The sequence below is a fragment of the Nerophis lumbriciformis genome, linkage group LG07, assembly GCF_033978685.3.
Source record: "Nerophis lumbriciformis linkage group LG07, RoL_Nlum_v2.1, whole genome shotgun sequence".
Lineage (NCBI taxonomy): Eukaryota > Metazoa > Chordata > Actinopteri > Syngnathiformes > Syngnathidae > Nerophis > Nerophis lumbriciformis.
The window spans coordinates 54,121,372-54,147,672 of NC_084554.2; the positions used below are offsets into that span (position 1 = coordinate 54,121,372).

The following is a 26,301-nucleotide window of genomic DNA, read 5'->3' on the forward strand; positions in this document are numbered from 1 at the left end:
TTGTCCAGTGTAAGTGTCCCAATACTTTTATCCAGTTTTCATCCTAAGCGTCCCAATACTTTTGTCCAGTGGTAGTCCGAAATGTTCCAAAACTTTTGTCCAGTTTTAGTCCTAAGTGTCCCAATACGTTTGTCAAGTTGTAGTCCTAAGTGTCCCAATACTTTTGTCCAGTTGTAGTCCTAAGTGTCCCGAAACTTGTGTCCAGTTTTAGTCCTAAGTGTCCCAATACTTTTGTCAAGTTGTAGTCCCAAGTGTCCCAATACTTCTGTCAAGTTGTAGTCCTAAGTGTCCCAATACTTTTGTCCAGTGTAAGTGTCCCAATACTTTTATCCAGTTTTCATCCTAAGCGTCCCAATACTTTTGTCCAGTGGTAGTCCGAAATGTTCCAAAACTTTTGTCCAGTTTTAGTCCTAAGTGTCCCAATACGTTTGTCAAGTTGTAGTCCTAAGTGTCCCAATACTTTTGTCCGGTGGTAGTCCTAAGGAGCCCAAATACTTTTGGCAAGTTTAGGCGTAAGTGTCCCAATACTTTTATCCAGTGTAAGTGTCCCAATTCTTTTGTCCAGTGGTAGTCCTAAGTGTTCCAATACTTTTGTCAGGTTGTAGTCCTAAGTGTCTCAATACTTTTGTCCAGTGTAAGTGTCCCAATACTTTTGTCCACTGTAAGTGTCCCAAAACTTTTGTCCAGTGGTAGTCCTAAGTGTCCCAATACTTTTGTCTACTTTTAGTCCGAAGTGTCCCAATACTTTTGTTCAGTGGTAGTCCTAAGTGTCCCAATACTTCTGTCAAGTTGTAGTCCTAAGTGTCCCAATACTTTTATCCAGTTTTCATCCTAAGCGTCCCAATACTTTTGTCCAGTGGTAGTCCGAAATGTTCCAAAACTTTTGTCCAGTTTTAGTCCTAAGTGTCCCAATACGTTTGTCAAGTTGTAGTCCTAAGTGTCCCAATACTTTTGTCCAGTTGTAGTCCTAAGTGTCCCGAAACTTGTGTCCAGTTTTAGTCCTAAGTGTCCCAATACTTTTTTCAAGTTGTAGTCCTAAGTGTCCCAATACTTCTGTCAAGTTGTAGTCCTAAGTGTCCCAATACTTGTGTCCAGTGTAAGTGTCCCAATACTTTTGCCCAGTTTTCATCCTAAGCGTCCCAATACTTTTGTCCAGTGGTAGTCCTAAGTGTTCCAAAACTTTTGTCCAGTTTTAGTCCTAAGTGTCCCAATACGTTTGTCAAGTTGTAGTCCTAAGTGTCCCAATACTTTTGTCCAGTTGTAGTCCTAAGTGTCCCGAAACTTGTGTTCAGTTTTAGTCCTAAGTGTCCCAATACTTTTGTCAAGTTGTAGTCCTAAGTGTCCCAATACTTCTGTCAAGTTGTAGTCCTAAGTGTCCCAATACTTTTGTCCAGTGTAAGTGTCCCAATACTTTTATCCAGTTTTAGTCCTAAGTGTCCCCATGCTTTTGTCAAGTTTTAGTCCAAAGTGTCCCAATACTTTTGTCCAGTGGTAGTCCTAAGTGTCCCAATACTTTTATCCAGTTTTCGTCCTAAGCGTCCCAATACTTTTGTCCAGTGGTAGTCCTAAGTGTTCCAAAACTTTTGTCCAGTTTTAGTCCTAAGTGTCCCAATACGTTTGTCAAGTTGTAGTCCTAAGTGTCTCAATACGTTTGTCAAGTTGTAGTCCTAAGTGTCCCAATACTTTTGTCAAGTTGTAGTCCTAAGTGTCCCAATACTTTTGTCCAGACTACCAATACTTTTGTCAAGTTTTAGTCCCAAGTGGCCCAATACTTTTGTCAAGTTTTATACATGCTTATTATGCATTTTGGGCAGGTGCGACTTATACTCCGGTGCGACTTATACTCCGAAAAATACGGTACGTATAATCAACGTTGTATCAATGTCTTGTGTCTTCTGGGTTTCTTCCAATTGAAGAGAATCCTTAAAAAAAAAATCCTGAATCCAGAGAATGATTCTGATCACCTCCAAAATCTGATCACTTATTCCTGTAAATTTTACCCAAATCCGTGTCCCAATACTTATGTCAAGTTTTAGTCCTAAGTGTTCCAATACTTTTGTCAAGTTTTAGCCACAAGTGTCCCAATACTTTTGTCCAGTTTTAGTCCTAAGTGTCCCCATGCTTTTGTCAAGTTTTAGTCCAAAGTGTCCCAATACTTTTGTCCGGTGGTAGTCCTAAGGGGCCCAAATACTTTTGGCAAGTTTAGGCGTAAGTGTCCCAATACTTTTATCCAGTGTAAGTGTCCCAATTCTTTTGTCCAGTGGTAGTCCTAAGTGTTCCAACACTTTTGTCAGGTTGTAGTCCTAAGTGTCTCAATACTTTTGTCCAGTGTAAGTGTCCCAATACTTTTGTCCAGTATAAGTGTCCCAAAACTTTTGTCCAGTGGTAGTCCTAAGTGTCCCAATACTTTTGTCTACTTTTAGTCTGAAGTTTTCCAATACTTTTGTTCAGTGGTAGTCCTAAGTGTCCCAATACTTCTGTCAAGTTGTAGTCCTAAGTGTCCCAATACTTTTGTCCAGTGTAAGTGTCCCAATACTTTTATCCAGTTTTCGTCCTAAGCGTCCCAATACTTTTGTCCAGTGGTAGTCCTAAGTGTTCCAAAACTTTTGTCCAGTTTTAGTCCTAAGTGTCCCAATACGTTTGTCAAGTTGTAGTCCTAAGTGTCCCAATACTTTTGTCCAGTGGTAGTCCTAAGTGTTCCAAAACTTTTGTCCAGTTTTAGTCCTAAGTGTCCCAATACGTTTGTCAAGTTGTAGTCCTAAGTGTCCCAATACTTTTGTCCAGTTGTAGTCCTAAGTGTCCCGAAACTTGTGTCCAGTTTTAGTCCTAAGGGTCTCAATACTTCTGTCAAGTTGTAGTCCTAAGTGTCCCAATACTTTTGTCCAGTGTAAGTGTCCCAATACTTTTATCCAGTTTTCATCCTAAGCGTCCCAATACTTTTGTCCAGTGGTAGTCCTAAGTGTTCCAAAACGTTTGTCCAGTTTTAGTCCTAAGTGTCCCAATACGTTTGTCAAGTTGTAGTCCTAAGTGTCCCAATACTTTTGTCCAGTTGTAGTCCTAAGTGTCCCGAAACTTGTGTCCAGTTTTAGTCCTAAGTGTCCCAATACTTTTGTCAAGTTGTAGTCCTAAGTGTCCCAATACTTCTGTCAAGTTGTAGTCCTAAGTGTCCCAATACTTTTGTCCAGTGTAAGTGTCCCAATACTTTTATCCAGTTTTCGTCCTAAGCGTCCCAATACTTTTGTCCAGTGGTAGTCCTAAGTGTTCCAAAACTTTTGTCCAGTTTTAGTCCTAAGTCTCTCAATACGTTTGTCAAGTTGTAGTCCTAAGTGTCCCAATACTTTTGTCCAGTTGTAGTCCTAAGTGTCCCAATACGTTTGTCAAGTTGTAGTCCTAAGTGTCCCAATACTTTTGTCCAGTTGTAGTCCTAAGTGTCCCGAAACTTGTGTCCAGTTTTAGTCCTAAGTGTCCCAATACTTTTGTCAAGTTGTAGTCCTAAGTGTCCCAATACTTCTGTCAAGTTGTAGTCCTAAGTGTCCCAATACTTTTGTCCAGACTACCAATACTTTTGTCAAGTATTAGTCCCAAGTGGCCCAATACTTTTGTCAAGTTTTATACATGCTTATTATGCATTTTGGGCAGGTGCGATTTATACTCCGGTGCGTCTTATACTCCGAAAAATACGGTACGTATAATCAACGTTGTATCAATGTCTTGTGTCTTCTGGGTTTCTTCCAATTGAAGAGAATCATTAAAAAAATCCAGAGAATGATTCTGATCACCTCCAAAATCTGATCACTTATTCCTGTAAATTTTACCCAAATCAGTGAATAATGTGGTTGCTAACTAACTAACTAACTAACTAACTAACTAACTAACAGACCAGCAAATACATAAAATACAATGTTAAAATATAATGTCAAAAAGTTATATTTGTACATATTAACCTAAATAACGATCTCTCAAGCGTTTCAGTAAAACTGTTTGTCCTCTGTTGTTGACAGATTTGTTCTTGCATATTTCATACGTAATGCTACTAAATGAGTAATTCACTTTCTGAGAGACAGATTCCCCCGTGCGACGTCTCGCCATCAAGTGGCAAAGTCCCGTCATGTGGTTCCAGCGGGGCCTCCTCCCGACGCTAACAACTCTGATTAGTATTCACGCCCAAGTAGCTGCTCATCTCACAGAGCTGTCAGCACCTCTGATCGTCCATCATGACCTACTTTCCCCCGTTTGTCTCCCTTGCAGTCTGTCGAACTGTCACCGCTTGAGCTGACAGTGATTGTGTTGATGAAGACGAAGCACGAAGAAAGCCAAGCGTGGATGGCAACTTTTTTTTTTTTAAAGCTTCAGCTCACAAACAAAAACGTTGAAGAGATCGCTTATGAAGTCAAAAAGTTGAGCTAAGTCGGGGATTTTTGGTGAGCTACGATCCTGCCGTCAAAAACACAAAAACTTGCGATCAAAAGTGTACGTGCACTTGCAAAGAATGAGTGATTGGAGCACATACTTGTTGGTCACAAAAAAACATTCATGAAGTTTGGTTCTTTTATAATAATAATAGTAGATTTGTGGGGGCAGGTGTAAGTCTGTAGGAGGAAAAGTCACCGCCGCTGTCCATGGTACTTTGGACGAGCGCCATGTGCTGACCGGCAAGACACAGCTGGCAGGGGTTTAGATTTCACAGGTGGCACGTGTTCATCTAATCATCTGTTGTCTTTAACAGTAAGCGGCCGGGAGCAGAGCGAGAGAGAGGACTGGGAGTGACGGCAACGTCACGACATGCCGAAAAACCTTTTGAAAAATATTGTTAAAAACATTAAAACTTTATTGAACCTGCACGCTTCGCTCTTGTGCCGTGTCTACAGTGGAGCTGCTAGGAAGCGACTTCCACAATTTTATTTGTAAAGGCACTTTACATTAAGCAAACATCCTCAAAGAGCTACAATGTATACAAAAAAAAATACAAAAAAACACTAGAACAGACTAATAGCTAGACCTAGCACACATATATCCAAAAAAAAAAAGAAGCTTTTTTTAAAAAGTAGGGTTTTTAAGCCTTTTTTAAAAACATCCACAGTCTGTGGTGTCCTCAGGTGGTCAGGGAGAGCGTTCCACAGACTGGGAGCGGCGGAGCAGAAAGCCCGGTCTCCCATAGTTCGTAGCTTTGTCCTCGGAGGTTGGAGGAGGTTAGCGCAGGTGTCGTGTGGAGGATTTGGGGGGTGAGCAGTTCTTTGAGGTAGAGGGGGGCATTTGGGTTAGTAGGGAGACTTTGTATTCAATCCTGAGTGGAACAGGAAGCCAATGAAGGGATTTTGAGAACTGGTGTGATGTGGTCGTATTTCCACACTCTCGTCAGGATCCTAGCAGCACTATTCTGTAAGTACTGCAGCTTCTGGATGTTCTTGCTGGGGATTGTTGCGTCTGACCACTCTTCCCCCTCAGGGAATTAAAGTCACTGGTCAATCCCACGTTCTTTAGATGACATATATGCTGAGTAAGAAGGACCATCAAGACAGAATAGGAATATCATCAAGTTTTACTAAAGCTTTAGGAGACCTGTGGTGCCCTGAGGTGGTCACGGAGAGCAGTCCACAGACTCCCATTGTTCGGAGCTTTGTCCTCTGAGGTCGGAGGAGGTTAGCGCAGGTGTCTCTGTGGAGGATTTGGGGGTGAGCAGTTCTTTGAGGTAGAGGCGGGCATTTCCATGGAGGCACTGGTGAGTTAGTAGGGAGACTTTGTATTCAATCTTGAGTGAAACAGGAAGCCAGTGAAGGGATTTGAGAACTGGTGTGATGTGGTCGTATTTCCGCACTCTCGTCAGGATCCTAGCAACACTATTCTGTAAGTACTGCAGCTTCTGGATGTTCTTGCTGGGGATTGTTGCGTCTGACCACTCTTCCCCGTCAGGGAATTAAAGTCACTGGTCAATCCCACGTTCTTTAGATGACATATATGCTGAGTAAGAAGGACCATCAAGACAGAACAGGAATATTATCAAGTTTTACTAAAGCTTTAGGAGACTTGTGGTGCCCTGAGGTGGTCACGGAGAGCAGTCCACAGACTCCCATTGTTCGGAGCTTTGTCCTCTGAGGTCGGAGGAGGTTAGCGCAGGTGTCTCTGTGGAGGATTTGGGGGTGAGCAGTTCTTTGAGGTAGAGGCGGGCATTTCCATGGAGGCACTGGTGAGTTAGTAGGGAGACTTTGTATTCAATCTTGAGTGAAACAGGAAGCCAATGAAGGGATTTTGAGAACTGGTGTGATGTGGTCGTATTTCCGCACTCTTGTCAGGATCCTAGCAGCACTATTCTGTAAGTACTGCAGCTTCTGGATGTTCTTGCTGGGGATTGTTGCGTCTGACCACTCGTCCCCCTCAGGGAATTAAAGTCACTGGTCAATCCCACGTTCTTTAGATGACATATATGCTGAGTAAGAAGGACCATCAAGACAGAATAGGAATATTATCAAGTTTTACTAAAGCTTTAGGAGACCTGTGGTGCCCCGAGGTGGTCAGGGAGAGAAGTCCACAGACTCCCGTTGTTCGGAGCTTTGACCTCTGAGGTTGGAGGAGGTTAGCGCAGTGGTCAAGCTTCTGCTTGACCACTTGACCACTCCTCTTGACAAAATTGGTGAAGTTCAGCTAAATGTGTTGGTTTTCTGACATGGACTTGTTTCTTCAGCATTGTCCACACATTTAAGTCAGGACTTTGGGAAGGCCATTCTAAAACCTTAATTCTAGCCTGATTTAGCCATTCCTTTACCACTTTTGAGGTGTGTTTGGGGGTCATTGTCCTGTTGGAACACCCAACTGCGCCCAAGACCCAACCTCTGAATGTTTTTTGTGACCAACAAGTATGTGCTCCAATCACTCTCTCACAAAAAAAATAGAAATGATTGGAAACTCAAGACGGCCATGACATGATGTTCTTTACAAGGGTATGTCAACTTTTGACCATGATTGTAGGTCATTGGTGTAGAATGTTCGATCCTTTGAGGGATCTTAAGGTAGATCTTCCAAAGTGGAAGTGTACCTCTAACACCCCAGCAGTAAAAAACCAAGGATGTATTCGTACAGGAATGTTTAAATAACCACTTCAGGTTGTTCCTGACCACGTTCAATGGACGACTCGTTGGTCATTACCTTTCTTCAACTGGATGTTGAAACTGCGTCCTCTGCCCGTGGCGTAGGAGCTGTTGGACAAGGTGGAGCTTATCCTGCGCTGCAGGGAAGGCGATGAGGTCGACGAGGCGCTGGACACCAGGGACTGGGGTAGCGTGGCGTATCTGTACCTCGGCTCAGGGCTGCTCCCCGTTAGGGAGTCCCGTAGACTACAAGAGGCGGACAAAGGGGTGAACTTCCTTGAGAAGCGGTTCTTCGGCCGTGACGCGTGTCGTTTCCGTACAAACCTGGAGGTTCTCAAGCTGGTCCTGTCACCAGAATGCAGAGAGCCTTGGCTCACACGGACTCTGCCGGACTGAGGCGAGCTGAGGTTGCTTCTGCCCGCCAGCAGCTCGTGCTGCTTCTTCATGGCGGCGGGGACCACGTGGAAGAGGATGAGGGTGGAAGCCATGGCCTGCCGGAAAATGTTCTGGGCTCTGCGGTTGGTACGTTGGGAGATTGGGGAGGGGGGGGAGAAAGACAGAGGTCACGTTAGGAACCAAATGCAGATGAGAGAGAGTGGTGCCAAATGTAATGTAGCTCTGCAGATAAGCTAAGAAGTACGAAAGTAATTATGGTGACGACACGTTTGGTTGTGGTTCCTCGGTTTATTTCCTGTCAGCGCTCTTATTTTGGTTCCGTTTCCTGCATGTCTCCCTGAACGCTCGTTTCACCTGTCCCTGATTGGCAGCCTGGCACACCTGGTTGCAGTTGCCAATCAGGCTGCGATTTATGCCTGCCTCGCCCTCCCAGTCAGGGCTCGATGATTGTCTCCTGGTTCCTGTTTTCCCTGCGTGTGCACTTACCAGTGGGACTACTTCTTTTTGACATTAAAGCCACATTTTCCTGCGCCATCTCCGCATCTCGGGGTTCAAGACCGACAGCACCTGACGGAACCATCGAGCCCTGACTGGAGGGCGTGGCAGGCATAAATAGAAGCCTGATTGGCAACTGCAACCGGGTGTGCCAGGCTGCCCATCAGGGACAGCTGAGGGAAACGAGACGTGCAGGAAATGGAACTAAAATAAGAGCGCTGACTGGTTGTGTTTCCTTAGTTTGTGTTTATTTCCTGTCAGCGCTCTTATTTTGGTTCCATTTCCTGCATGTCTCGTTTCCTTCAGCTGTCCCTGATTGGCAGCCTGGCACACCTGGTTGCAGTTGCCAATCAGGCTGCGATTTATGCCTGCCTCGCCCCCACAGTCAGGGCTCGATGATTGTTTCCTGGTTCCTGTTTTCCCTGCATGTGCACTTACCAGTGGCACTACTTCTTTTTGAGATTTAAAGACACGTTTTCCTGCGCCACCCCTGCCATCTCCGCATCTCGGGGTTCAAGACCGACAGCACCTGACGGAATCCTCGAGCCCTGACTATCGGGCGTGGCAGGCATAAATAGCAGCCTGGCACACCTGGTTGCAGTTGCTAATCAGGCTGCGATTTATGCCTGCCACGCCCGATAGTCAGGGCTCGATGATTGCTTCCTGTTGCTTGTTTCCTGGTTCCTGTTTTCCCTGGGTGTGCACTTACCAGTGGCACTACTTCTTTTTGACATTTAAAGCTACGTTTTCTAGCGCCACCCCTGCCATCTCCGCATCTCGGGGTTCAAGACCGACAGCACCTGACGGAACCATCGAGCCCTGACTGGAGGGCGTGGCAGGCATAAATAGCAGCCTGATTGGCAACCGCGACCGGGTGTGCCAGGCTGCCCATCAGGGACAGCTGAGGGAAACAAGACGTGCAGGAAATGGAACTAGAATAAGAGCGCTGACTGGTTGTGTTTCCTTAGTTTGTGTTTATTTCCTGCCAGCGCTCTTATTTCGGTTCCATTTCCTGCATGTCTCGTTTCCCTCAGCTGTCCCTGATTGGCAGCCTGGCACACCTGGTTGCAGTTGCCAACCAGGCTGCGATTTATGAACCTTGAACCTACTCAGTGGCCTAGTGGTTAGAGTGTCCGCCCTGAGATCGGTAGGTTGTGAGTTCAAACCCCGGCCGAGTCCCACCAAAGACTATAAAAATGGGACCCATTACCTCCCTGCTTGGCACTCAGCATCAAGGGTTGGAATTGGGGGTTAAATCACCAAAATGATTCCCGGGCGCGGCCACCGCTGCTGCCCACTGCTCCCCTCACCTCCCAGGGGGTGATCAAGGGTGATGGGTCAAATGCAGAGAATAATCTCGCCACACCTAGTGTGTGTGTGACAATCATTGGTACTTTAACTTTTAACTTTAACTTTATGCCTGCCACGCCCTCCAGTCAGGGCTTGATGATTGTCTCCTGGTTCCTGTTTTCCCTGCATGTGCACTTACCAGTGGCACTACTTCTTTTTGACATTTAAAGCCACGTTTTCCTGCGCCACCCCTGCCATTTCCGCATCTCGGGGTTCTAGACCGACAGCACCTGACGGAATCATCGAGCCCTGACTGGAGGGCGTGGCAGGCATAAATAGCAGCCTGATTGGCAACTGCAACCTGGGTGTGCCAGGCTGCCCATCAGGGACAGCTGAGGGAAACGAGACGTGCAGGAAATGGAACTAAATTAAGAGCGCTGACTGGTTGTGTTTCCTTAGTTTGTGTTTATTTCCTGCCAGCGCTCTTATTTTGGTTCCATTTCCTGCTTGTCTCGTGTTCCTCAGCTGTCCCTGATTGGCAGCCTGGCACACCTGGTTGCAGTTGCCAATCAGGCTGCGATTTATGCCTGCCTCGCCCTCCCAGTCAGGGCTCGATGATTGTCTCCTGGTTCCTGTTTTCCCTGGGTGTGCACTTACCAGTGGCACTACTTCTTTTTGACATTTAACGTCACGTTTTCCTGCGCCACCCCAGCCATCTCCGCATCTCGGGGTTCAAGACCGACAGCACCTGACGGAATCATCGAGCCCTGACTGGAGGGCGTGGCAGGCATAAATAGAAGCCTGATTGGCAACTGCAACCTGGGTGTGCCAGGCTGCCCATCAGGGACAACTGAGGGAAACAAGGCGTGCAGGAAATGGAACTAGAATAGGAGCGCTGACTGGTTGTGTTTCCTTAGTTTGTGTTTATTTCCTGTCAGCGCTCTTATTTTGGTTCCATTTCCTGCATGTCTCGTTACCCTCAGCTGTCCCTGATTGGCAGCCTGGCACACCTGGTTGCAGTTGCCAATCAGGCTGCGATTTATGAACCTTGAACCTACTCAGTGGCCTAGTGGTTAGAGTGTCCGCCCTGAGATCGGTACGTTGTGAGTTCAAACCCCGGCCGAGTCATACCAAAGACTATAAAAATGGGACCCATTACCTCCCTGCTTGGCACTCAGCATCAAGGGTTGGAATTGGGGGTTAAATCACCAAAATGATTCCCGGGCGCGGCCACCGCTGCTGCCCACTGCTCCCCTCACCTCCCAGGGGGTGATCAAAGGTGATGGGTCAAATGCAGAGAATAATCTCGCCACACCTAGTGTGTGTGTGACAATCATTGGTACTTTAACTTTTAGCTTTAACTTTATGCCTGCCACGCCCTCCAGTCAGGGCTCGATGATTGTCTCCTGGTTCCTGTTTTCCCTGCATGTGCACTTACCAGTGGCACTACTTCTTTTTGACATTTAAAGCCACGTTTTCCTGCGCCACCCCTGCCATCTCCGCATCTCGGGGTTCAAGACCGACAGCACCTGACGGAACCATCGAGCCCTGACTGGAGGGCGTGGCAGGCATAAATAGCAGCCTGATTGGCAACCGCAACCAGGTATGATGCATACATTGGATAACTGTTTCAGATATTTATGTTTCTGTATATGTCCCTATTTCAAATAAACCTTTATATATATATATATATATAATAATAATAAGCGTGATCTGACACAGTTTTTATTCTTAAGGTTCTAATATAAGCAGTCACTCGCACACAAAATAACACCAATATCCAAAACACACTAAGCACATTTAGGGGCCAAATGAGCAAGGAGCTCAACATCATCCCCGGACAAGAATGATTTTGTCTGGTTCTTCCAGGAGCACTTAGCATATATATTGGCTGACCAGGGGAGGGAAAATAGGGGAAGGGGAAAGTGGTTTCTACATCCCCATCTCCTCTACCCAGACCCCTGGTAGCGCATCAGGAACATCACGCTGGTTTTTCTCCCTCAAAGTCACCGCCAAGATGATTCCTGCACAGCGGGCGGCGCTTCATTCAGACGTTTGATTCATATGGAAATGAAGAGCCACACCACTGAGTGGGTGTCTATATGCTTGTTTACATGTGTAGTGGCATCACTCCAGTAATCAGCCTCCACCCCAAAGCCTGATTGAAACACAAATTACCCCATCAACGTGGCGTTCAGTTTGGATGAAGTGTATCAAAATATTTACCCAATCCCACTTGTTGTCTAAATGGTTGCCCGGCCGGGTCTACAATCAAGGATTGGAGCCACGACGGATCAGTTAAGCACTTTGTTGAAAACCACTCACGACCCGGAGTGCAGGATGGAGACACCACACTGCGAAAACTGAAATCTAAATAAGATGAAATATCTCAAATAAGGGTGATATTTGCTTATTTTCTGTCTGATAAGATCATTCTTCTCACTAAGCAGATTTTATGTTAGAGTGTTTTACTTGTTTTAAGTGTTTTGGTCCTAAATGATCTCAGTAAGATATTACAGCTTGTTGCTGAGATTTGATATATATATATATATATATACATATATAATCTCAAACCACAACAAAGCAATTGCAAATGAGCCGTCGGCCCTCAGACAGAGCGACTCCAAAACCAACAAAGGATGTAATTGTCGAAAGAAACCTGATTGCCCCCTCAACGGGGGGTGCTTACAAACATCAGTTGTCTACCAATCTAAGGTAACACGCAAGGACATTAACACATCCGACACATATGTAGGATTAACCGAGGGAGAATTCAAAACCAGATGGAACAACCACAAGGCTTCTTTCAGGAACCAAAACCTGCGAAATACCACAGAACTCAGCGAACACATTTGGGACCTCAAAGACAATAATGTTGAATATTCAATAACATGGCAAATTCTTGCATCCAGCACACCTTACAATAGTGGTAATAAAAGATGCAACCTATGCTTGAAAGAGAAACTGTTTATTATTTACCGTCCAGACCTGTCATCCCTCAACAAGCGCAGCGAAATTGTAACAACATGCCGCCATAGACGGAAACACCTCCTAGGCAACACATGAGCCAATCACCACGCCCCTAGGCCAGCCTGTACCCACCCACTCTGTGCCCTATATAAACCATGGTATGCGAAAGCTCCCATTAAAATCTCCTGATGATTGAGGGTACCCCCCCCCCTCATGAAACAGGCCTGTAGAGATGAAATAGTCTTGTGATTTTTTTCCCACACATACATATATATACATATATATATATATATTCCTCAGGCACTAATTGACTGAAAGAGCACGCACTTGGTGCGATGATGTCATGTTATCCATGGAAAAATGCATTTTAAGACAATATGATTTGCCTGAGCATTGCCTTTTTGCCTTTCCATTAAGAACAATAAATTAGTTTTTAGTATAAGTTTTCTGGTTTCATGAAATGTAATGCCGAGCGCATATCATTATGTCAAGATAATGGCACTAGCATTTACTTCATTTAAGAATATTTTTCAACATGTTGAACAAAAAAGGTCTCTTTTTTTTTTCTATCAAGTAAAGTGCACTTGTTATTAGTGAGAATATACTTATTTGAAAGTATTTTTGGGTTCATTGAGGTTAGCTAATTTGACTTGTTTTGGAAAGTCTTGACAAGCCAAATGTTCTTGTTCTATTGGCTGGTAATTTTGCTTAGTTCAAGGAAAATACCTATTTTTTTCCAAGTGTCAAAGAGTCTGGATTTTTTTCCAAGTGTCAAAGAGTCTGGATTTTTTTCCAAGTGTCAAAGAGTCTGAATTTTTTTCCAAGTGTCAAGGACTCTGGATTTTTTTAAGTGTCAAAAAGTCTGGATTTTTCCTGTCAAAAAGTCTGGATTTTTTCTAAGTGTCAAAAAGTCTGAATTTTTACTAAGTGTCAAAAATTCTGGATTTTTTCTAAGTGTCAAAAAGTCTGGATTTTTTCTAAGTGTCAAAAAGTCTGAATTTTTACTAAGTGTCAAAAAGTCTGGATTTTTTCTAAGTGTCAAAAAGTCTGGATTTTTTCTAAGTGTCAAAAAGTCTGGATTTTTTCTAAGTGTCAAAAAGACTGAATTTTTACTAAGTGTCAAAAAGTCTGGATTTTTTCCAAGTGTCAAATAGTCTGGATTTTTTTCCAAGTGTCAAAGAGTCTGGATTTTTTTCCAAGTGTCAAGGAGTCTGGGTTTTTTTAAGTGTCAAAAAGTCTGGATTTTTCCTGTCAAAAAGTCTGGATTTTTTCTAAGTGTCAAAAAGTCTGAATTTTTACTAAGTGTCAAAAAGTCTGGATTTTTCCTGTCGAAAAGTCTGGATTTTTTCCAAGTGTCAAAAAGTCTGAATTTTTACTAAGTGTCAAAAAGTCTGGATTTTTCCTGTCGAAAAGTCTGGATTTTTTCTAAGTGTCAAAAAGTCTGAATTTTTACTAAGTGTCAAAAAGTCTGGATTTTTTTCTAAGTGTCAAAGAGACTGGATTTTTTCCCAAGTGTCAAGGAGTCTGGATTTTTTTAAGTGTCAAGAAGTCTGGATTTTTCCTGTTAAAAAGTCTGGATTTTTTCTAAGTGTCAAAAAGTCTGAATTTTTACTAAGTGTCAAAAAGTCTGGATTTTTTCTAAGTGTCAAAGAGTCTGGATTTTTTTCCAAGTGTCAAAAAGTCTGGATTTTTTCCCAAGTGTCAAGGAGTCTGGATTTTTTTAAGTGTCAAGAAGTCTGGATTTTTCCTGTCAAAAAGTCTGAATTTTTACTAAGTGTCAAAAAGTCTGGATTTTTTGTAAGTGTCAAAAAGTCTGGATTTTTTATAAGTGTCAAAAAGTCTGGATTTTTTATAAGTGTCAAAAAGTCTGAATTTTTACTAAGTGTCAAAAAGTCTGGATTTTTTCCAAGTGTCAAAAAGTCTGGATTTTTTCTAAGTGTCAAAAAGTCTGAATTTTTACTAAGTGTCAAAAAGTCTGGATTTTTTCTAAGTGTCAAAAAGTCTGGATTTTTTCTAAGTGTCAAAAAGTCTGGATTTTTTCTTAGTGTCAAAAAGTCTGGATTTTTTCTAAGTGTCAAAAAGTCTGGATTTTTTCTAAGTGTCAAAAAGTCTGAATTTTTACTAAGTGTCAAAAAGTCTGGATTTTTTCTAAGTGTCAAAAAGTCTGGATTTTTTCTAAGTGTCAAAAAGTCTGGATTTTTTTCTAAGTGTCAAAAAGTCTGAATTTTTACTAAGTGTCAAAAAGTCTGGATTTTTTCTAAGTGTCAAAGAGTCTGGATTTTTTTCCAAGTGTCAAAGAGTCTGGATTTTTTTCCAAGTGTCAAAGAGTCTGGATTTTTTTCCAAGTGTCAAGGAGTCTGGGTTTTTTTAAGTGTCAAAAAGTCTGGATTTGTCCTGTCAAAAAGTCTGGATTTTTTTCTAAGTGTCAAAAAGTCTGAATTTTTACTAAGGGTCAAAAAGTCTGGATTTTTTCTAAGTGTCAAAAAGTCTGGATTTTTTCTAAGTGTCAAAAAGTCTGGATTTTTTCTAAGTGTCAAAAAGTCTGGATTTTTTCTAAGTGTCAAAAAGTCTGAATTTTTACTAAGTGTCAAAAAGTCTGGATTTTTTCTAAGTGTCAAAAAGTCTGGATTTGTTCTAAGTGTCAAAAAGTCTGAATTTTTACTAAGTGTCAAAAAGTCTGGATTTTTTCTAAGTGTCAAAAAGTCTGGATTTTTTCTAAGTGTCAAAAAGTCTGGATTTTTTTCTAAGTGTCAAAAAGTCTGAATTTTTACTAAGTGTCAAAAAGTCTGGATTTTTTCTAAGTGTCAAAGAGTCTGGATTTTTTTCCAAGTGTCAAAGAGTCTGGATTTTTTTCCCAAGTGTCAAGGAGTCTGGATTTTTTAAAGTGTCAAGAAGTCTGGATTTTTCCTGTTAAAAAGTCTGGATTTTTTTCTAAGTGTCAAAAAGTCTGAATTTTTACTAAGTGTCAAAAAGTCTGAATTTTTACTAAGTGTCAAAAAGTCTGGATTTTTCCTGTCGAAAAGTCTGGATTTTTTTCTAAGTGTCAAAAAGTCAGAATTTTTACTAAGTGTCAAAAAGTCTGGATTTTTTCTAAGTGTCAAAGAGTCTGGATTTTTTCCAAGTGTCAAAGAGTCTGGATTTTTTTCCAAGTGTCAAAGAGTCTGAATTTTTTTCCAAGTGTCAAGGACTCTGGATTTTTTTAAGTGTCAAAAAGTCTGGATTTTTTCTAAGTGTCAAAAAGTCTGAATTTTTACTAAGTGTCAAAAAGTCTGGATTTTTTCCAAGTGTCAAAAAGTCTGGATTTTTACTAAGTGTCAAAAAGTCTGGATTTTTTCTAAGTGTCAAAAAGTCTGGATTTTTTCTAAGTGTCAAAAAGTCTGGATTTTTTCTAAGTGTCAAAAAGTCTGAATTTTTACTAAGTGTCAAAAAGTCTGGATTTTTTCCAAGTGTCAAAGAGTCTGGATTTTTTTCCAAGTGTCAAAGAGTCTGGATTTTTTTCCAAGTGTCAAGGAGTCTGGGTTTTTTTAAGTGTCAAAAAGTCTGGATTTTTCCTGTCAAAAAGTCTGGATTTTTTCTAAGTGTCAAAAAGTCTGAATTTTTACTAAGTGTCAAAAAGTCTGGATTTTTTCTAAGTGTCAAAAAGTCTGGATTTTTTCTAAGTGTCAAAAAGTCTGAATTTTTACTAAGTGTCAAAAAGTCTGGATTTTTTCTAAGTGTCAAAGAGTCTGGATTTTTTTCCAAGTGTCAAAGAGTCTGGATTTTTTCCCAAGTGTCAAGGAGTCTGGATTTTTTTAAGTGTCAAGAAGTCTGGATTTTTCCTGTTAAAAAGTCTGGATTTTTTTAAGTGTCAAGAAGTCTGGATTTTTCCTGTTAAAAAGTCTGGATTTTTTCTAAGTGTCAAAAAGTCTGAATTTTTACTAAGTGTCAAAAAGTCTGAATTTTTACTAAGTGTCAAAAAGTCTGGATTTTTTCTAAGTGTCAAAAAGTCTGGATTTTTTCTAAGTGTCAAAAAGTCTGAATTTTTACTAAGTGTCAAAAAGTCTGGATTTTTTCTAAGTGTCAAAAAGTCTGGATTTTTTCTAAGTGTCAAAAAGTCTGGATTTTTTTCTAAGTGTCAAAAAGTCTGAATTTTTACTAAGTGTCAAAAAGTCTGGATTTTTTCTAAGTGTCAAAGAGTCTGGATTTTTTTCCAAGTGTCAAAGAGTCTGGATTTTTTTCCAAGTGTCAAAGAGTCTGGATTTTTTTCCAAGTGTCAAGGAGTCTGGGTTTTTTTAAGTGTCAAAAAGTCTGGATTTGTCCTGTCAAAAAGTCTGGATTTTTTTCTAAGTGTCAAAAAGTCTGAATTTTTACTAAGGGTCAAAAAGTCTGGATTTTTTCTAAGTGTCAAAAAGTCTGGATTTTTTCTAAGTGTCAAAAAGTCTGGATTTTTTCTAAGTGTCAAAAAGTCTGGATTTTTTCTAAGTGTCAAAAAGTCTGAATTTTTACTAAGTGTCAAAAAGTCTGGATTTTTTCTAAGTGTCAAAAAGTCTGGATTTTTTCTAAGTGTCAAAAAGTCTGAATTTTTACTAAGTGTCAAAAAGTCTGGATTTTTTCTAAGTGTCAAAAAGTCTGGATTTTTTCTAAGTGTCAAAAAGTCTGGATTTTTTTCTAAGTGTCAAAAAGTCTGAATTTTTACTAAGTGTCAAAAAGTCTGGATTTTTTCTAAGTGTCAAAGAGTCTGGATTTTTTTCCAAGTGTCAAAGAGTCTGGATTTTTTTCCCAAGTGTCAAGGAGTCTGGATTTTTTAAAGTGTCAAGAAGTCTGGATTTTTCCTGTTAAAAAGTCTGGATTTTTTTCTAAGTGTCAAAAAGTCTGAATTTTTACTAAGTGTCAAAAAGTCTGAATTTTTACTAAGTGTCAAAAAGTCTGGATTTTTCCTGTCGAAAAGTCTGGATTTTTTTCTAAGTGTCAAAAAGTCAGAATTTTTACTAAGTGTCAAAAAGTCTGGATTTTTTCTAAGTGTCAAAGAGTCTGGATTTTTTCCCAAGTGTCAAGGAGTCTGAATTTTTACTAAGTGTCAAAAAGTCTGGATATTTTCTAAGTGTCAAATAGTCTGGATTTTTTCTAAGTGTCAAAAAGTCTGAATTTTTACTAAGTGTCAAAAAGTCTGGATTTTTTACCTATTTTTTTTCTTGTTTTTGAACACTGACTTTTTGCAGTGCGCAGGTTGGCGATTGGAGAAAGCAGTCTCAAAATTGTCCTGGCTTTTGCGCACACTCCGCATTAGCAGTCGGTGAGGTAACCCTGACGGTTTTACCACCAACTTCCCGGAGCTCGAACAGAAAACACCACATTAACGTGGATTTGTAGCAAAGAAGTGTTGATTTTTTTTTTTGTGGGGGTAGCTTTAGGCCCCTTCTACACTAAGGTAAATCCCACCTAACCTTATCCTTTCACCCAAAAATTCACCAAAAAAGTGGAATTCCTCTTTAGTACTACTACCTTAAAATTCAGCTGCCCGTCTCCTGACAAAGACCAGAAGGCGGGCTCACATTACACCAGTTTTAAAATCTCTGCAATGGCTCCCCGTGTGTTTCTGGATCTATTTTAAGGTTCTTCTTATGGTTTATAAATGTTTTTGTTTTTTTATAGTATTGGGCCTTCTTATCCTTCAGATTTGCTTTTACCCTACGAACCTTTGCAGACCCTGAGATCCTCCTTATATCCTTATGTCTGTATATGATGGTTAGTATAAATTACCCCAAATTTCCATTAATTCCCGTTAATTCCCCATTAATTCCCATATATTTCTATTAATTCCCGTTAATTCCCCATTAATTCCCATATATCCATCCATCTTCTTCCGCTTATCCGAGGTCGGGTCGCGGGGGCAGCAGCCTAAGCAGGGAAGCCCAGACTTCCCTCTCCCCAGCCACTTCGTCCAGCTCCTCCCGGGGGATCCCGAGGCGTTCCCAGGCCAGCCGGGAGACATAGTCTTCCCAACGTGTCCTGGGTCTTCCCCGTGGCCTCCTACCGGTCAGACGTGCCCTAAACACCTCCCGAGGGAGGCGCTCGGGTGGCATCCTGACCAGATGCCCGAACCACCTCATCTGGCTCCTCTCCATGTGGAGGAGCAGCGGCTTTACTTTGAGCTCCCCCCGGATGACAGAGCTTCTCACCCTATCTCTAAGGGAGAGCCCTGCCACCCGGCGGAGGAAACTCATTTTGGCCGCTTGTACCCGTGATCTTGTCCTTTCGGTCATAACCCAAAGCTCATGACCATAGGTGAGGATGGGAACGTAGATCGACCGGTAAATTGAGAGCTTTGCCTTCCGGCTCAGCTCCTTCTTCACCACAACGGATCGATACAGCGTCCGCATTACTGAAGACGCCGCACCGATCCGCCTGTCGATCTCACGATCCACTCTTCCCTCACTCGTGAACAAGACTCCGAGGTACTTGAACTCCTCCACTTGGGGCAGGGTTTCCTCCCCAACCCGGAGATGGCACTCCACCCTTTTCCGGGCGGGAACCACGGACTCAGACTTGGAGGTGCTGATTCTCATCCCAGTCGCTTCACACATCGGCTGCGAACCGATCCAGCGAGAGCTGAAGATCCTGGCCAGATGAAGCCATCAGGACCACATCATCTGCAAAAAGCAGAGACCTAATCCTGCAGCCACCAAACCGGATCCCCTCAACGCCTTGACTGCGCCTAGAAATTCTGTTATGAACAGAATGGGTGACAAAGGGCAGCCTTGGCGGAGTCCAACCCTCACTGGAAACGTGTCCGACTTACTGCCGGCAATGCGGACCAAGCTCTGACACTGATCATACAGGGAGCGGACCGCCACAATCAGACAGTCCGATACCCCATACTCTCTGAGCACTCCCCACAGGACTTCCCGAGGGACACGGTCCAATGCCTTCTCCAAATCCACAAAGCACATGTAGACTGGTTGGGCAAACTCCCATGCACCTTCAAGGACCCTGCCCAGAGTATAGAGCTGGTCCACAGTTCCACGACCAGGACGAAAACCACACTGTTCCTCCTGAATCCGAGGTTCGACTATCCGGCGTAGCCTCCTCTCCGGTACACCTGAATAGACCTTACCGGGAAGGCTGAGGAGTGTGATCCCACGATAGTTAGAACACACAAATTCCCATATATTCCCAAACTTCCCGAGCTTAACTTCCCGTGGTAAATTTCCGGAAAGTTTACGGAAATTTACCGGAAACTTTCCACCCCTTTGCAACCCCAAGTGTGACTGACGGTGTTGCACTTTTTGCAGGGGTGTGTAAAAGAAGATTACTGCGAGAACACGGTCGCCCTAAAACCTAACCTTAAACAAGAGGTGTGTATGAGAAAATAGCGGACATTAAAAAAATAACAAGGCTTACTGTTCAAAGTGAAGGTTGCGTATATCTCTCTGATTGATCCTGACAATGCAATCATTCTTCTGGAAGAGACGCTCCTGCTCCGCCTTGCCCCCGCGCTCCAGACGATTGACGAGCAAGCCCTGGGTCCTGCAAGGGAATACGGAGGTATTACATCATGCGGACAAACAAAAGACAAAAGAGGGTGGGAGCATATTACACCAGTTTTAAATGTGTTGCATTGGCTCGCCCGTCTGCTTCAGGGTCGATTTTAAAGTTCTATTACTGTATTAGTATTTGTACACATGGTGAAGGTTCGCATTGCAGGACGTGTTTATTGTTCATGGTCAAGTCAACACTGAGGGTGGGAGCACATTACACCAGTTTTAAATGTGTTGTATTGGCTCCCCGTCTGCTTCAGGGTCGATTTTAAAGTTATATTACTGTATTAGTATGTGTGCGCATGGTTAAGGTTCGCATTGCAGGAAGTGTTTATTGTTCATGGTCAGGTCAACACTGAGGGTGGGAGCACAGTACACCAGTTTTAAATGTGTTGCATTGGCTCGCCCGTCTGCTTCAGGGTCGATTTTAAAGTTATATTATTGTATTAGTATTTGTACGCATGGTGAAGGTTCCCATTGCAGGACGTGTTTATTGTTCATGGTCAGGTGAACACTGAGGGTGGGAGCACATTACACCAGTTTTAAACGTGTTGCATTGGCTCACTGTCTGCTTCAGGGTTGATTTTAAAGTTATATTACTGTATTAGTATTTAAATGTTTTAATGACTTAGCAAGTTCTTGCCTCGCGGATCCTGAGATCCACTGCCCTTTTACCTATACCAAATACCAGAACAAAGACTAGCCACTATGTAAATGTTTATTGTTCATGGTCAGGTCAACACTTAGAGACCACGCGTGCTGACGAGGACCAGATGCTGATTGTAGCACATTACATCAGTTTTAAATTTGCTGCATTGGCTCCTTCACACAGCATCTAGCCGCTATGTAAATGCTGATTGTAGCACATTACACCAGTTTTAAATGTGCTGCATTGGCTCCTTCAGGCAGCATCTAGCCACTATGTAAATGCTGATTGTAGCACATTACACCAGTTTTAAATTTGCTGCATTGGCTCCTTCAGGCAGCATCTAGCCACTATGTAAATGCTGATTGTAGCACATTACACCAGTTTTAAATTTGCTGCATTGGCTCCTTCAGGCAGCATCTAGCCACTATGTAAATGCTGATTGTTGCACATTACACCAGTTTTAAATTTGCTGCATTGGCTCCTTCAGGCAGCATCTAGCCACTATGAAAATGCTGATTGTAGCACATTATCCATCCATCCATTTCCTACCGCTTTTTCCCTCTGGGGTCGCGGGGGGCGCTGGAGCCTATCTCAGCTACAATACACCAGTTTTAAATTTTCTGCATTGGCTCCTTCAGGCAGCATCTAGCCACTATGTAAATGCTGATTGTAGCACATTGCACCAGTTTTAAATTTTCTGCATTGGCTCCTTCAGGCAGCATCTAGCCACTATGTAAATGCTGATTGTAGCACATTACACCAGTATTAAATTTGCTGCATTGGCTCCCTTCAGGCAGCATCTAGCCACTATGTAAATGCTGATTGTAGCACATTACACCAGTTTTAAATTTGCTGCATTGGCTCCTTCAGGCAGCATCTAGCCGCTATGTAAATGCTGATTGTAGCACATTACACCAGTTTTAAATTTGCTGCATTGGCTCCTTCTGGCAGCATCTAGCCACTATGAAAATGCTGATTGTAGCACATTATCCATCCATCCATTTCCTACCGCTTTTTCCCTTTGGGGTCGCGGGGGGCGCTGGAGCCTATCTCAGCTACAATACACCAGTTTTAAATTTGCTGCATTGGCTCCTTCAGGCAGCATTTAGCCAATATGTAAATGCTGATTGTAGCACATTACACCAGTTTTAAATTTGCTGCATTGGCTCCTTCAGGCAGCATCTAGCCACTATGTAAATGCTGATTGTAGCACATTACACCAGTTTTAAATGTGCTGCATTGGCTCCTTCAGGCAGCATCTAGCCGCTATGTAAATGCTGATTGTAGCACATTACACCAGTTTTAAATTTGCTGCATTGGCTCCTTCAGGCAGCATCTAGCCACTATGTAAATGCTGATTGTTGCACATTACACCAGTTTTAAAGTTGCTGCATTGGCTCCTTCAGGCAGCATCTAGCCACTATGTAAATGCTGATTGTAGCACATGACACCAGTTTTAAATTTGCTGCATTGGCTCCTTCAGGCAGCATCTAGCAACTATGTAAATGCTGATTGTAGCACATTACACCAGTTTTAAATGTGCTGCATTGGCTCCTTCAGGCAGCATCTAGCCGCTATGTAAATGCTGATTGTAGCACATAACACCAGTTTTAAATTTGCTGCATTGGCTCCTTCAGGCAGCATCTAGACACTGTGTAAATGTTGATTGTAGCACATTACACCAGTTTTAAATTTGCTGCATTGGCTCCTTCAGGCAGCATCTAGCCACTATGTAAATGCTGGTTGTTCATGGTCAGGTCAACACTGAGAGACCACGCACACAACACAAGTTTCCAATTGTTTCACTCAAAGTTTACTTTTCCAACTATATAAAGATGTCTTCTCCTGTGGCTTAGAAAAAAAACCAAACGTGTTTCGCTGACTAAATGTTAATCCCCGGTCCATCCCTTCACACACCCACACTGTCTGCAGGCCTGGCGGAATGTGCGGAACAAACCAACAACTGCAAGAGATCATCTTATGGCTTGTGAGGGAATTGTGTATTCGCCAGCTTAAAGATGAGAGGCGCTGATGGTGGAGTAAATACCCAAAAGCTTGAGAAAGAAGGCAAGTCCTCACTTTTGCATATCAAACCCCTAAAGAAATGCACGAGTACATCTGAAACTCCATCTATCGGGAAGCTACCAAACACAAATGCAGACCAGCAGACTTTCTGGAGACAAAACAACATTGATGGCACGTTGAAGCAAAAACGGACATCCCAATTTTCTTGCTCACCCTTTGTTTTTGCTCGGTTTGGTTTTCAGGGGTCAGCAACCCTTGGCTACAGAGCCACATGCAGCTCTTTAGCGGCGCCCTGGTGGCTCCATGGAGCTTTTTCCAAAAATGTATGGAAATTGGAGGTAAATGCTTTAAAATGTAATATCAGAAATTATTGGTATCAAAAAGTAAAATTAATGACTTTTTAAAAGGCAACAACAAGAGTGTATTGTTGCCGGTGCTGTAGCCGTCGCTAACAAGCCGGCTCGCTCGGTGACTGACTCACGACACCATGTCTATGTTTTGGGATTATTTTAAAGTGTCTGACGCAGGGGTTGGCAACCCGCATGCGGCTCTTTAATCACCCTGATGCGGCTCAGCAGCTTACTTGCTGAACCCCCCCAAATTTCCCGTGAGACTTCCGGATTTCAGTGCCTCTCGCAGAAAACTCCCGGGATTAATATTCACCGATTTTCACCCTTACAGCTATAATAAGGGCTTGCCATGATGGTACAACATTTGGCGCCCTTTACAATCTGTATTAACAGCGTGCCAGCCCAACACTTGTTATACAAAATACATCTTCTGCTTGCACACGTACGTGACAGCAAGGCATACTTGGTCAACAGCCACACAGGTTACACTGACGGTGACCATATAAAACAACTTTTAACACTCTTACTAATAATGCGCCACACTTTGAACCAAAACCAAACAAGAATGACAAACACATTTCGGGAGAACATCTGCACCTTAACACAACATAAACACAACAGAACAAACACCCAGAATCCCATGCAGCCCTGACTCTTCCGGGATACATTATACACCCCTGCTACCACCAAACCCCGCCCCCACCCCAAGCCTGCTCCCTCACACATCATACATATTGCATCATTATGCCTCATTTGTAGCTATATTTAAGATCATTTACGGGAATAAGCAGTAGAAAATGGATGGATGGATGTAATATTGGCTGCATTTCTGATAGTTGTTACTGCGCCATGTTGTTCCAGACCACAGCAAACGTTACCCAGCTTGCAAAGATTGTAATAAATCCATTAGAAGAAGACATTTCCTTTAACTTGGACACACACATCTATACCTTTGGCCATTCTAAGACAGTCTTTTCCAGGAGTTATCTCACCCTCTGAGAAGTTTTACTAATGTTTTCCAACGATGAGTAAAGTAAATATTACATTTCAACATTTCGGTCAACGAAGATTTGCTTCAGCCTGCGACACATAGTCATTTTGATAGTAGGCTATTATAGCTAATATAGACACTTACATCATGTGTTGTCTTCATTATAACACTTATATAAGACTTTTAAAGTCATTTTGATAGTAGGCTAATATAACTAATATAGACACTTACATCATGTGTTGCCTTCATTAAAACACTTATATAAGACTTTTAAAGTCATTTTGATAGTAGGCTAATATAGACACTTACATCATGTGTTGCCTTCATTATAACACTTATATAAGACTTTTAAAGTCATTTTGATAGTAGGCTAATATAGACACTTACATCATGTGTTGCCTTCATTATAACACTTAAATAAGACTTTTAAAGTAATTCTGATAGTAGGCTAATATAGACACTTACATCATGTGTTGCCTTCATTATAACACTTAAATAAGACGTTTAAAGTCATTTTGATAGTAGGCTAATATAGACACTTACATCATGTGTTGCCTTCATTAAAACACTTATATTAGACTTTTAAAGTCATTTTGATAGTAGGCTAATATAGACACTTACATCATGTGTTGCTTTCATTAAAACATTTATATAAGACTTTTAAAGTCATTTTGATAGTAGGCTAATATAGACACTTACAATATGTGTTGTCTTCATTATAACACTTATATAAGACTTTTAAAGTCATTTTGATAGTAGGCTAATATAGATACTTACATCATGTGTTGCCATCATTTTAACACTGATATATATATATATTTTTTAATTTGTTGCGGCTCCAGATCGATTACTTTCTTGTATTTGTGGTCCAATATGGCTCTTTCAAGGTTTTGGGTTGCCGACCTCTGGGTTAAGGTGAGGTCTAAACGTGCCCAGGTACGTTTAGCCCTTGAGAAGACCGACCACATGTGATACTAAGAGTTCTCCTAACTCCGCCTACGCTGACTAGAATGCTGAGCAGGAAGCACATAAATAGAAGCAATTATGAGCGTTATTGATCTTTGTGGTAATAACACTTGTGTTTTATTAGCTATTTAATCCTTTGCTACACCAATTACACACACTGGCTGCCGGCGTCGCCTCGGACTGACAAAACATTTGTGGAACATTTCATACAGAAAAACACTTAACTACTATGGTCAGATAGCATCAGGCTAATAAACAATTATTCTCTCTAAAAACTCCAGGAAATATGGAAGTTAGAGCTATTTTTATGTTGATTGTACTAAACTTAATTAAATATAAATGATAAATAAATAAATAATAAATAAATAAAATAAATTAAATTAAAAAAAATAATTAATTAAGTGATTTTCTTTGGGTTACTTTAATTTACTTTTTATTTCATGCATTAATGACAAATACCTGTTTTATTTTTGTAATATAAATGATTAATATGCACATATTAATAATACAAAAATAGATTCGAAAAACAGTTTCCATCCTAGAGCTGTTATAGCCCTAAACTCTGCACGTACCGGAACACTCACCACTTTATTAACGTGCTTACCTCTGATAAGAGATCTGCTGTGCAATATGTTTTGAACATTTCATTTGCGGATTATAATTACTGGTTGGCAAAAAATATTTTTAACCCAATTAAGTGAAATTGCATAATCTCCCACGGCACACCAGACTGTATCTCACGGCACACTATACAAGTACGACCCATTTACCATTTACTGTAGCTGAGTGTGCAGCCCCACACCTTTCTCCTCATGAGCAAAATTGAACTCTGTCTCTGCCTGATTCCTTGCTTCTTGTCTTGTGTAATAGATAGTTCGCTGTTTGAACCTGACAAAAACTGCCTTATTTTTGTATCTATTTGTTTATGTATATTATTTATTCAAGTATGTTTTTGTATTTTATTTTTATTTTTAAAAGTTGCATCTTTTATTATCAAATATTTATTCAAGTATCTATGTTTTTGTTTTGTTTTTTTTATAAATAGTTGTATCTTTTTTTAAATAAAATATAGACAAATATATTTCTCATAAAATATGTAATTTTTTCGTCAATTCAGTTGATTTATGATTAGATTTGTCTTTAAATGCACTCTTTAATTGAAATAAACTGCTTCCTTTTGTATGTATTTAATTACCATTATTTAGCACCATTAGTATTAACATTTTAATGATTTATTTTGGTTTGGCAACAGCTTCACGCTTAATTGAACTCTGTCTCTGCGTGATTCCTTGCTTCTTGTCTTGTGTAATAGATAGTTCGCTGTTTGAGCCTGACAAAAACTGCCTTATTTTTGTATCTATTTATTTATGTATATTATTTATTCAAGTATCTATGTTTTTGTATTTTTTTTTTTTTTTTAAAGTTGCATCTTTTATTATCAAATATAGACAATTATGTGTGTAATAAAATATGTCATTTATTTGTCAATTCAGTTGCATTATGATTATATATATATCTATTTTTAAATGCACTCTTTAATTGAAATCAACTTCTTTCTTTTGTATTTATG

At 41.4% G+C, this 26,301-nt stretch overlaps 1 protein-coding gene across 1 annotated transcript in view; it reads right to left on the reverse strand.

Moving 5' to 3' along the window:
• Positions 1-26,301, reverse strand: part of LOC133609344 (partitioning defective 3 homolog) — a 963,929-nt gene that overhangs the window by 540,064 nt on the left and 397,564 nt on the right. The window contains exons 8-10 of the mRNA XM_061964873.2: positions 19,614-19,739; positions 7,407-7,595; positions 7,141-7,328 (exon numbers count right to left, since the gene is read on the reverse strand). Coding sequence (XP_061820857.1) covers positions 7,141-7,328; positions 7,407-7,595; positions 19,614-19,739 — 503 coding nt within the window. The remainder of the gene's footprint in view (positions 1-7,140; positions 7,329-7,406; positions 7,596-19,613; positions 19,740-26,301) is intronic.